The 13,510-nt window shown below is 37.1% G+C and overlaps 1 protein-coding gene across 10 annotated transcripts in view; it reads left to right on the forward strand.

Moving 5' to 3' along the window:
* The window catches only part of FBXW7 (F-box and WD repeat domain containing 7), a 212,521-nt gene that overhangs the window by 163,736 nt on the left and 35,275 nt on the right, over positions 1-13,510 (forward strand). For 8 of the 10 annotated variants that reach the window (XR_003092953.1, XR_003092952.1, XM_025198524.1 and 5 more), the window contains one exon: positions 11,818-11,900. Coding sequence is in view for 7 of the 10 variants with exons in the window: in XM_025198524.1 (XP_025054309.1) it covers positions 11,818-11,900 (83 nt within the window). In the remaining 3 variants the exon portion in view is untranslated. Of the gene's footprint in view, positions 1-8,848; positions 9,125-11,817; positions 11,901-12,755; positions 12,850-13,510 lie in introns of those variants that run through there. The other 2 variants (XR_003092954.1, XM_006019160.2) reach the window with 2 other exon arrangements.

Raw genomic sequence — 13,510 nt, forward strand, 5'->3', positions numbered from 1 at the left:
CAGGACTTCCACTGCGCGTTGCATCTTTCACAGAAACATAACCTCTTTCAGTGTGCAGTTTGGGTGATTAACACAGCTATTAATGAATCTATATGTAGAATCACTTCTATAATATCTTGTTTAATATAATAAAGGAAGGCTAATAGAATAAGGTTAAACGTAATAGAGGTACAATGAAATAGGCAGGACACCAGTGAAGACCTTCTTTGTTCATTGAACATTTTGTAAGGTATGTCTAGTTTGGCAATGTCTAGTTTATTGCTTTTTTTGGTTAAATACGGAGAAACCATCAGAGCAGATAGTGTACTATGAGGAAACAAAGCAGTAGCACATCTACATAAAAATGTTAAGGTTGCACAGATAAGCACTTGAATCAGGAAATAAAATATGAATATTAAGATTGTTTGCAGTCTTAATTCTGCTCCTTATGTATGTGTGCTGTGATATAGTCTTATTACATGATATATATGGTATTTTTTAAAATTTATATAGGTTTTTCCCCATGACCTCAGAAAATCTGTATGCAGTGACCCGCATAGGCCCTCAATGGGGAGAGACTTCAAGGTAGTCAATATCTAAGGCTTTGTCCTCATACTGGTGCTTTTTTGTTGTTATCTTGCTTTATGGTGAGATGACGAAAGCACAGTTCAATGAAGACAAGTTTCCTGTAATTTTACCATGTGGTAGCTAGGTAAGGTCACCTTGTCTGTGCCTTGCTTAATTTAACTTAAGTAAAACTACGCTACTTTATCTCCCCTACCATTTTAGACTGGGATAAGCAAAGTGTATTGGTTCTTCTAAGTGCACCTTTTTCTTAGCAGTGAAGAGAGCCTAAAGCACAGCTCCCTACTGCTTCTCCTAAGTAACGTCTCTAGTTGTAAGTAGTTGGCTTTTACTTTCTACATGGGCCGCTCAATAGCTGGACACATGATTTTATAATGGAGCCTTTAATTCAGTTCCTTTGCATTTTGTAAGCTATGCACTAGTAATTCAACTCCTTACCTTCACTTAAGTTAATTTCAACAACAGGGACAAGAGAAGAGGCTTGCAGAAGAGGAGTTCTATCATGTGATTAGAAAACAAATTGTTATTATACAAATTACACTTCTACATTCTTGGTATTAGAATTATACCTTTAAATGACTTGGTATAATTCATTGCCCTGTGCTTTCATGTTTACTTCAGGATAAATTTGTGGTTTGCTTTTTCCCTTAACTCACGCCAAACCTATATATCCATTTAAATATGCAGAAGTGCAACCAATAAGTGTTTCTATATAATACTAGTGTTCATTCATCTCCCTGCTGACTTTTTGTGTTTAATTTTAAGTCAAGAAAACTGACCTAGCGGTTGTAAGAGGTTTTTTTTTTTTTTCCCTTATAGAAATTTGATCTTCAACTCTAATTTCTTTCTGTATCTTTTCAGTTAATATAGCTAAAAATAATCTTTTACTTGAATCTATTGCAAAAATTATATATAGGTAGCTAAAATTTCTCTATCTAAAAATGTATTCCAGGGAGCAATCTACTCATATCTGTCTTAAGTCACCCATTTTTAATTAATAGAGAAATTCATACCTTTTAGCCTTTTCTGCTTGCCATTGTTGTAATATATAAAGGATACAAAATTCCTGAGTGATGCTATCCATGTGGTAAACTACATTTATTGTGTACTTTTAAACCACTGGCTTGCTCTCTTCCCATTAATTCATCTCTTCTGAGACTTACTCAGAGTTTAGGAATGCTAGACTAACTTCAAACAGCTTCCCTTTTTTTTCCAAATTGATCTGTCTCAAAAAAAAAAAAAAAAAAAAATCACGTCTCGCCTTCCACTCAGATGAGGAATTTGTTTTCACAATTACTCTGACTCGACATGCAAGATGTTCCATAATAAATAGTTGAATTAGTAACAAGTTTACAGTCACAATTCTGCCTAGGTAGAAACAGGAACTTTTACCCGTTAGGAATGCAGCAATTCTGGCATTCCAGTGAATGACTGGCTAGTAGACACAATGCATCTTAAGAGAGCTGACTAAACAATAATGAGGCTTTTTTCTTTACAGAAGGAGGCATCCTAAGTCTCTGTTTTTAAAGGTTTTTAATTTCATTGGTAAGATTTTTCTCTGCCTCTTAATATCTATATAGTTAGATTCAGACAGATTCTTGTCCAAGCCAGTGCAGAGCACTGGGAGAATGGTCTCAAAAGAGTAGCCGAGGATTAATTTTGACTGAAAATTTGGGGGGAGGAGGGGAGAGAGAAAAATCAGCAATAGAAATGGTGCCGTACTAATTGCTGTAGCTGTGCTAAGTGGATTAAATTGGAAAGAGCCAGTTTCAGCCCCAAAGTGGCCCAGAAATGGAAAAGAAAAAAGGTGGCTCAGATCCACCCCCCAGCTTCCTCAGCTGCTTCCATTTTGAAGTCTTCACAGTTGATCTGGCCTGCCTTAACTGAGGCACTTGGCTCTGTGTACAGAAGAATGTGAAAATTACTCCCATTTAAAAATAATCTGTAAAATGTTTCTTAAATAGTTATTTTGTTTAAATGTGTAGAATACACACTACGGTGATGTTTTGGTGTTCTGCATAACACACTTACCAGAAATTCCTACTTGTACCACACCATTATTGTTCTTAATTCCTCTTTTGTACACACACCAATGAACATAAGCACTGAACTGGCTATTTCTAGAGTGGTCCGTCTCCTATTCAGTACCCTCCTTGGTATTCACCATTATTGTTTTAGAGATGCCAGAGAAAACCTCTCCAACCGTTCTGTTCAATAGCCATATCATCCATGAATTTATCCAATCCCTTTTTGAAACCTAGCTATGCTATCTGCCTGAAAATGGATACATACCCCAGGGAGCCCTTGCCAACACAGCTGGAGTATTGAACCCACAACTTTGGACCCAGGAGGCCAGCAAGCTCACCACTGTACCACAGCTACAGGGCACAGCTGCATATTCACTGGACATAGGTGTGCAGCATGCACTTAATATACACCTCATTTCTTGCATTGAAATTTAAATTTTGCATTTAAGTATACACCACAAGTGCTTAGAGTTTGATTGTATAGTTCTATAATGAGACCATCCTAGAATCTCCCTACTCAGAAATGTTCCTGCAGTCAGAAATGGGATGTTGTTTCTTTGGTATGTTTTACTGTAATCTCTGTCCTTCTGGGGATTATACAGCTCTGCGGGTGATTTGTGTAATTCAGTCTAGTCTTTCATTAGGAGTAATAGTCTTAATTACAGAATGCCACATGACAAACTGTTAAAGGTGCTAGAAATGTTGCCAACAGGAAAAGGATTGGACATTGTGGATTTTTATTAATTAGGAGAGCTGGCACTACTGACTGGGAAATCAGATTTGTTTTGTGTCCACTGGAATTATGTTATAGAATTTTTCCCATATGTTGTGAATTGTAAGTTATAAGTGGTTTTTAAAAGACTTTTAAAAGTTACCTACTCAGATAAAATCTGCTGATATTGAATACATATAAAGTGTATAAGGAATTTATTGGATTTTTCTCTCCTGTAGAAAGTTTTAGAACTGTTTTTCAATAAACTGTAGTATGTTGTAACATAACAAGTATGCTGATTCTGTGGAAGGAAGATTATCTGTTCCTCAGAATAAAAATTCATTTTAGACTGTAATCCTGGTGATGTTTTTCCAGATTACTGCATAGTAAGGTAGAGATATGGATAGGCACTTTATATGCACTGTCTACCCTTCTCCCACCACCCACCACAGCTGGGAAGTAGGGTTGTCCCTTGACTAGTGCTCATTTGGAAGAGCAGCAGAGTAAAACTTGCAGACTCCTAACTAGTTTCACTGCTGTTCAATATTTTGCAGTCTTGTCAGTTTCCATCTGCTGCTGTCTGGAAAACTAACAGAAGCAGCAAACCCTAAAATGACTTAGAGAATGGAAGAAAATACAAATTTCTACTAATGTCTTATTGGTGAAAACCTATATGGCAATTCTGGAAAACTGGATTGGTTTTAGTGCTATGCAGAGACAAAGAAAAGTTAATGAAAGAGTACATCTCTAGAAACTTGCCTGGGTATTCATACAGAATGAGGACCTGCCAAGTTGAAAAGTATTGGAGAAAAATGTTAATTTAGGCAGATGAGACCCACACCAAAGTTCAATTAAAGAACATTTTTCCAGCCCAAAGGACAAGGGAAATAGCCTACCAGATATACAGACATCATTAAAGTGTTATCATCTGCCAATACATAGCTTTCCCTGCAATTAGAACAGGAAGCAGAATGTCTTATATTTAATGTAAATAATACCTGAGATATTCCAAGTTTCTGCTGTGTGGTAAATGCTGGCAAATGTTGATTCTTTGAGTTAATATGAGGGTCATGATTAAAGTAAAGAAATTAACAGATAAGTCCACTTTTTTTAATTGTAAGACAGTACCTGATGGTCATTAAGCAGGGAGAATAATAAGGAAAAATTTACAAGAGAATAAAATGGAAAAGAAAATGGTACCACATCCTTCACAGTAACCTCTAAGAAAACTCTTGGTTACCTGACTGCATCACCTAGGACCACATGTCATTTTGTTCAAAGGGTGCATTTGCGTCCACCATAAGATTTATTTTGTCTGCTTTAGGTTAGGGATACTGGCTTTTCCATGTTGATTCCTGTAAATTTCTTCTGACAGCTAAAAGTACAGACACATGCGCACAGACATGCTCGTGTACATACACCCTACTTACCTGAAGCAGGTTTGCTGATGTACATGTAGAAGTAAATCCTTGGTTCTAAATTACTCCATTAGGCATTTTTTAAGTCTGCATAGAAATGGTATCTTTGACTTGCTTCTTATCCTGACAGTTTGTGTTAACTTTTTTTACTGTAACTGGTTATTTCTTTAGCAGAGAACCTAAATTCCCTATGTACACCCAATGTAGTGGGTGTATTTACCCTTCCCCCTCCCACAGCTGCTTCTCCTGAGATGTATTAGAGTAGGAGGAGATAACAGTCTCCTGAGACGTGCAGCTTTGTTCACATCTAAAGTATAACGTCGATGCTGGACCATTTTGTTCTCATAAAACACTGAGGCTTAATGGATAATGGCATAAATTCCAAGATTTGATGGGCAGACCTTATAGTGATCAGAAAAGCCACTTTCAGTGAGAGTCAGTAAAAGAAGTAAAGCTTCCTTGAGGACTCAAAGTGCTTATTGGTCAGAGAAATGGAGAAGCCATGTCTAGAAACCACAGCTGTGTTAAGAGTCTGTATGTGTATGCTTTGGTATAATGGTTATGCTGCCTTCTACAGAGTCTGCAAAGTGCTTATTATACCTTGAGTGCTATTATCTGAATAATACATTACATAAGAAAACAAAAAGATTGAGATACCAAGTTGAATGAGCAATATGTTGATGGAGTTGGGATGAGTTTTTTTTCCCCCTCTCTTTAAAGATGTACCTCCATTATTTACCCTAGAATGTCCTTTGTACTGCTCCTTTCAGTTCCAGTGGTACCAAATAGGAATGTCTGGTGAGTACTTTAAAGCCCCTGTACTTAGGATGCTCTGCAGCTATTTTTTCAAATGTAACCAACAAACTTTATAACATGGTGTTCTGAAGAAGCTGGAATCTACTTTGTGGAGTTTTCTTTCCGTGGGACAGGATTACTGCTTGTCTGTCTTGGTTCTTGCAAGGATTCACATTCATTGAAAAGGAGGTCCATAAGTTGTGAGCAGACGTTATCATGTCCATACCATAATCACTTTCGAAAAGCATATAGGGAAGAAAAAGGCATGGCATAGAGGAGTTTGAAGATTCAGGAGGTTGAGATATTTGCTTCTGTGGGCCTGAGGAAAAATCTGTATATTTCCAATGTGAAAAAGACCATATCCACGTCAGTTTGCTATCTGGAATAAGGAATCGTCTCATGGCTGCTTTGTCTCCCTTTGGTTAGACACTGCTATTTTCCATGGATAGGTTCTTCCTTTAAGTTCTTTTCTGAGAGGTTCAGTGAATGTATATTTTCTAAGTTACACTTTGTTAGATTTTTCAGCCTGTAGCTCAAAGGTTTTTTGTTATTGTCTTTGACCTTGGCTCATGGGATTGCAAGAGAAAGATCCTGTCTTGGGAATCCGTGTCAGATATGTCTTGCTTTGATTTGTTGATCTCCTATTCTGCCACTGGGGCAAGTCATCTGATTCTCTGTTTCCATCTGAAAAATGGGAAAAGTATTGTTCTGCTTAAGAAGGATACATTGAGGATAAATCAGTAAATTCTCCAGAGGCATTTAGATACTGCAGCAATGGGGACTATATAATTAATAGTTTATGGACAGTAACCAAGGAATGTTCTGACACTGTGACTCTTCTAATGCACAAAAGCAAAATTTTAGTGTGATATGGAAGAGGGCTGCAAAGTTTAAGAAGATGGACGCTTAGGGTGCTTAGGATGCTTAGGACGCTATAGATGTGCTCTGGGAAGTTGGGGAGGGGGGTCGCTTTAATTACTGCAGCTCCAATAGCCATGCTAATTAAAGCATCTGGAGCATCACATGTATCAGCGTCCCCATGCAGAAAAATGGTGGCAGGGCACTTTGAACTAAAGCTTATTGAACAAGCTTTAGTTTAAAGTGCCCTGTCGCCATTTTTCAGCATGGAGACGCTGATACACGTGATGCTGGAGTCTGCTGGAGTGCAGTAATTAATTACCACACTCCACCAGAGTCAACTAATTGAGTCTTCTCTGATGTGCTGTAATTATAGTGTGTTGGAGAAACCTCCTTGAATGTGTATAGGAGCCCTTAGCAGCCAATTTTGGAGCAGATTCCTGCATTTATCAGCCCTCATAAATGCTAACTGATAGGATGGATAGAAATTCCAAGCAAGGGCAAGGCACTGTTCCTTTGGAGAATCCCAGTGACATGCCCCTGCACCCACCCTTTCCTGTTCTAGTAGGCAGTTAGGTTAAAAATAACAAAAGAAAGTTCTTTTTACCACAGTCTGTAATTAAAGTGTGGAACTCATTGCCACAAGATGTTGGAAGCTGATAGTTTCACCAGCATCAAAAAGGGATTGGACAAATTCTTGGAGGAAAGGATTATCAGTAGGTATTGAGCATGGAAGTTAGGGGCACAGCCTCTGAATCAGAGCTTCCTAGACTCTAAATGCTAGAGGCTGCAAGTGGGAGAGAAACTGTGGGAAAACTCCTGGTCATATCTGTTCACGCCCCCTTGCAGCATCCATTCTGTACTGTGAGATACAGGACACTGGGCACGATGGTCTGACCCAGTAAATGGCAATTTTTGTTACGTAAATGTCAGATTCTCCCTGAGCACTGTCCTAAAACACTCTGCACTGCACCACTAACATTTTATAGTGAGCTTGGCATCCAGCACATTTTTTAACCCTGATTGATTGATCAGTTCCTCTTTATAGCCATAGAAACTGATGTTTCTCATGATCTGGAATAACTAAAAACATCTTTTGGGGGAAAATGTGGGAGGTGTACTCTTAGTTTTTCTTCAGGTTTTACTATAGTGTAAGAAAAAAACCTTGAGAAGTATGCATGGCTGTGGGGTGGGCAAACAAAAGCAGAGGAAATGTGAATCTTCTAATGTTAGGGGTTTGGGGTGGGGGGGGATGTAAACCTTAAACCTCCTTTTAAAATAGGGAGATTTTGAAGGAGGGAGGGTAGGAAGAGAAAGCACAGAATATACAGTGTGTCGGGAGAATTGCATTCCCTGGGAAACCTAGACACATTTCTTGAATTTTACAGATTAACCCCTATGTAACACATTCATGTTTTCAATCTATGTTACATAATTTTCTGATTTGACAAACCAGTTGCTGCTACTGTTCAGCAACTGGGAGGCATTTTGAACCTCATTGCTTGTAAAGAGGGAGTATGTTTTCAAATTATTTTAACATTAACTTCACTTTTTAAGTACTAATTTGGGGCCATTGAATGCACTAATGTAAAGGTCCAGTCAGCTTGCCAGGGGCTACAGTGAAACTGTAATGAGTAGAATTGAGCAGGGGTTTTTTGCTGTTGTTCCAGCTAGAAAATTCTGAAGTATGTTCCACTGGAAAAAATATATATATACACACACTACTACTGCATAGTATATGATATATCTGTGTGTATAAAGGTTTTAGCAATATTCCAGTAATACTTATATATAGTACTACTGTCGTAGTGTGTGTGTGTGTGTGTGTGTGTACATGCACGCACATACACACTACGATAGTAGTATTATATACACACACACACACACACACACACACACACACACACACACACACACACTCTCTCTATTGGAATATTGCTAAAACCTTTATATTTAATGTGTGTGTATATAAAAATAACATGCATATATGTAAATGTGTGTGTATATGTGTGTGTGTGTTTGTGTGTGTGTATGTATATGTATATGTGTGTGTGTAATATATATATCTATATATAGATATATCTATATTTAGATATAGATATAGGTTTTAGCAATATTTCATCAGCCTACAAGTGTACTTTGAAAAATAAAACACTGTTTTTTGGGGTTTGTTTTTTTTAAAGGAAAAAGCCAGTGGGTTGGAGGGGGGCTGTAGGTACGGGGCTATTTAATTTCCTGCCAAAGTCCTTCCTCTGGTCTGTGCTTACAGGCTCCCTGGAGCTGAGCACCATATAATTGATGTGCAGCCTGCATTGCTGAAGCTTGGACTGCACCATTCTGCGAGCGAGGGAAGATGTAATCTGATCCCTCTGCTGCGAAGGGAGGAATCGGTTCAGTCAAGGCTTTGACAGGGCAGAGTCTCCTCCAATAATCGTCCCCCTCTCTCTCATTATTCCCTCAAGTTCTACTCCGTCAAGCTGCATGTATGTATGCGTGTCCTAGGAAGCGGCTTGCTACTGAGCTTCATTTGCCTTTACGGTGGAGTTTTGCTGCTGGTTCTGCTGCCTAATCTTCCTTTTCTGACGTGCCCGAGCATGTCCACATTAGAGTCTGTGACATACCTACCTGAAAAAGGTTTATATTGTCAGAGACTACCAAGCAGTCGGACGCACGGGGGCACAGAATCGCTGAAGGGGAAAAATACTGAAAACATGGGGTTCTACGGCACTTTAAAAATGATTTTTTACAAAGTAAGTAATCTGTTGGGATTTTTTCCCCTCTTTTGCTTGTGTGCGTGTGTGTGTCGATGAAGAAAAAAATCTGTATCATCAGAGATGGCTGCAGTATCCTCTTTTTTGGTGGGTGGCTGGATGCCTGACATTCTGCTCTATACGATGAATGAAGGCAAATAATGAAATGGCTAAATGAGATGCAAAAGGCTTTCATTTTAGGCATCCAAAGAAGTAATATATCTTAATCTGAGAATTTTCAGTCAAACTGCTTCACTCCTGAAATGCAGCTCAGCTGTACATTAACAGGAAAGCATTTTATGTATATAGTGTTTTTTTCTGGGGATCTTCTATCCTTTTTCCATATTACTCAGGCTTTATTTGATTTTGAATGTTACTTAACATGCATGCACTATAAGTGTAACATATGGTTGATAAATGCATGTAAATGCAGTGTGCTATGGAAGACTTTGGTACCGCTCAGTGTTGTTCCTGGTAACGATGCAGAATACAGTTGATTTTTTTTTTTTCACTGCAAGACCAGTTATTTCAATAAATCAACAGTGTCTAAAGACTCCATGATTCATATTTACAGGAAAATATTTCATACGAACGTTTACTTGAGGATTTCTGATGTAAGGTTTTAGTTGCATAAATATCTTCTTAAAATCTAAATTTGACACTAGATCACTCTGCTGGAAACAAAGTTTTATCTTAGTGTGCTACATGGCAATTGTGTCAACATATTTGCTAGGTATTTTCTGAGATGCTCGAAGCCCGTATATGTCAGACCTGATTGGAATAGGTGCAAAAGTTTCCTACAGTAATTGAGAAAACAAAAATTTGGCCAAGTCATGATAAGGTAAATACAGGACTGCATGTTGCTTTAGATGGTCTCTTAATCGGTGGAAGAATAAATGAATATATATGGGGATATATCTGGTTATGCTATTGCTGGCATTACATTTCTTATATGTAACAATTTGCTCTTTTGAAAAAGTAAATCTCCCTCTCTTTTGAGAGAGGGAACTAGAAAAGGTACATAGCCATTGGTGCAATGATATTCTCTCAGGAAAATGAGTTTAATGTTTAGCTCAAATTAAAAACTTCTGTTATCATGAAAAGCCCTCCTTCAGATTCCTACCATGAGCTTCCTCCTTGATGATATAGCAAAATAAATTAGATTTATGCTTCCAGTGGGTCTTTGCTGGCTTTCTCCTGTACAATGATAAAAGATGGTCTCCATTAGTCTGTGATGCTTAGAACAGTGTGGATTTTTTTCTCCTCTTTTTTTGGGGTAGAGTGATATTAGCAGGGTTGTTTTCTGTTTTGTTTTGTGGGGGGAGACTTCTGTTTAATGTTTGCATGGTGACCTGCTGTGTTGCCCCGTGTGAGGCATGGGCAAGAAAACAAGGTTAGCTATAAAGCAGGCTTCTTGCTGTGCATGGTTCCCCCTTCCTTCCTCTTTCCCCCTTTGGTAAAAAACAGAATGGGTAACCTTAGTAAACCTTTCTTTTGTACCTGTTCATGGATCAAAATTAAACTCTTCAGTGACTCTTTTTAAAATTATATGTAAATATCTAACTATATGAAAAACAACATGTTTCTGTTCATTTTAAAGCTTTTGCAAATCCAGCTCATTTGAGGCAGGTAGACTGGTACAATAAATGGTTAAATCTAAGCACAAAGATTACATTTTTAGAAAACCTAAAACTATTTAACATTGAATTAACCTAAAATCATATATCCTAACATGAAATTGAAGAAATAAAATCATTGACAAATTTAAAGTTTGAATTTTGTTGCACAGGTAGTTTTTGCATTCTGCAGCCAATAGTACTACTAATAGATAAAACATTTTCCCTACCTTATCTTTAAAAAAGAAAACCTTCATTTAGCATAAAATGATTTTTAGCTTAGTCTAAAAATTTGTGGTTTAAGATTACTGGCATATGCAGACAGTAATCTGTACTTGTCTGGCAAGATGAATCTGACTTTCACTGGTTTCAGTCTCCTTGGTAATTTTTGCAGACTTGATTTTCCTTTTTCCTTTTAACAGTTGTCCTGCTTATTATTTGTTTTTTGATCATATCTAATTGTGGGTGACATTCAGGATTAAATTTCTTTTTCATCTTTACCCCTTTTGGAAAAATGTTAGTGTCATCTTTGTCAGTTTTACTGCAGTTTCATAAATATTTGAAACCTTAAATTAAAAATGTTAAGATAAGTCTTTGGCGTTTTTTTCTTTAGCTTTTTGTTTTAAAATACTAAAATATACATTTGGTGTTCAATGCAGGGGAGCTACCCATCATTTAACCCTTTATTATAATAGCTATGGAAGCAGAATAATAGGAGAGGTATTTTGTTTTGTAGAGAATATACAAAGACTAATTCTGTAAATACATTTTTACATGCAGTTTTTTTAAATTGAAACTTTGAAACCAGTAGTAAGATAGTAGTTTTAGTTGTCTAAGTCCACAGTAGTAATGATATTATACATCATTTGTATAAAAGGTACTTTATTAATAAGTACTGCTTTGTTTTATTATTGAAGTCAGAAACATTAATGGAAACACCTTATTAAAACTGAGTATTGATGTTAAAAGGAAAAAATTATTAATTTTAGGTATTACCTGCATGACTCATGATGGTGATATAACTGAAACTGCACTCTTGTTATTATTTATTCCTGTTTCCCTGCCTCTGTCTTGCAGATGAAGAGAAAGTTGGACCATGGTTCTGAGGTTCGTTCTTTCTCTCTGGGAAAGAAACCCTGCAAAGTCTCAGAGTACACAAGGTAAGTAAATGTAATACTATATCATCTGGTCATGATTTTTATTTACATCAGTCTTTCCAGCAGTCTTTCCAGCTGCTCAGCCTGAATCAGAGGTCCTCTCAAAAGTTAACACTGGAGAAGGAAATGGGTAGTGATAACAATATTAGCTTGTATTTCAGGTGGTTAAACCTATGGAAGCTGAAGAATTTTAACAGAGTAGATAAAGTTGTGCTGCTTCTGTGTTAAGATTTTCATTTAATTCTTAATATATGCCAATCTATTTAGGGACTTCCAGAGACCTCAACACCTCCTACGGAATAAGTGTGAAATCAGTCAGGTTTTAAAAGGGACGTTATGATAAGAAGAAAACACCAGCTATTACAAAATATGATTAAAAGTATCACTTTGCTATGGCAACTGGAATACTAGAATGGAAATGTATGTAGGCAGTACAGACCATCTGGTCCTAAGCAAGTAACACATACATACTTGCTACCTAAAATATAAAATTATTAAGGGACCTGTTCTGGTCCCTTCTTGGTGTTGAATGCTACTTCATTGCACAAATGATTCCAGTTATTTCACTGAGACTCCTTACAGAATAAGCATTGCACAGTATGAGTAATGATGGTAGAATAGGGCCCTGGACGCATACATTACAACTCCTGTATGTATTGTAGTTGCCATAACAATGGTCCTCTGATGTCCTGCTGCATTCCATCATTTTGGAATTTACACCACTGTAAAACTTCCTTGCTGTAATAAAAATCAGTGTACTGCAGGCAAGCTGCTTACCACTTAAAATTGGGTTGGGATGTCAGTGCTATGAAATCAACCACAGATGTATCTTTAAAATGTAACTTCTTTCCTTTTAAGAGACTTGCTGAATGATGAGCGAAAATCTAAGGAAATATGAAAAAAACGTGTTACATACCTAGTCCATGGATTTCTAAACGTGGCATAAAAAAAGGTAGACCAGACCTTGGTGAGAGAAGACACAGTTGTTCAGACTTCAAGATCTCGCTGCAGTTGATACATTTTTCTCCCAGTTTTTTAAAATCATTCTGCCAATATGCTTCCTCTACCAGTAGCAATCCCCCTCTGCACAGAATTCTTGGTTCCCACAAAAGAAATTCAGTAAGCTATGCAGTTCATCCAAATGCAGCTAATTTTTTTTTCAAATGATTGCTATACCTGTCCTGCTTCCTGGAATAGCTGATGGATAAGCATTAATAGAATAAAAATATTCAGAATGCTATAACTGCTAAAGGAATAAAGTTTGAACAGAGATCAAGTGATTTAATGTAATTTGACTTCAAAGGAAAGAGATTTTGATATTTTCTGTTGTAGAACACTGAAGTTTTGATCAAGAGGCCTAATATAGGAATTAAATCCAAGTATGACAGTCCCAAATACTCCATTAAAACACATATCCATCAAATATTCCATATACTTAGAATATATTTTTAATGTCTCTTGTTTTAGGGTAATCTCTATATGCCCTGTAATTTACAACAGGTAAATCTGTCCTATTTGATCTTGCTACCTATGGCCAGTCCTACTATAGATATTTTACTTATAGGAAAACACCCTGTTCCATAATAAGAACAGTGAAGCAGATGTAGAAAGAG

Source organism: Alligator sinensis, unplaced genomic scaffold, assembly GCF_000455745.1.
Source record: "Alligator sinensis unplaced genomic scaffold, ASM45574v1 scaffold169_1, whole genome shotgun sequence".
Classification (NCBI taxonomy): Eukaryota; Metazoa; Chordata; order Crocodylia; family Alligatoridae; genus Alligator; species Alligator sinensis.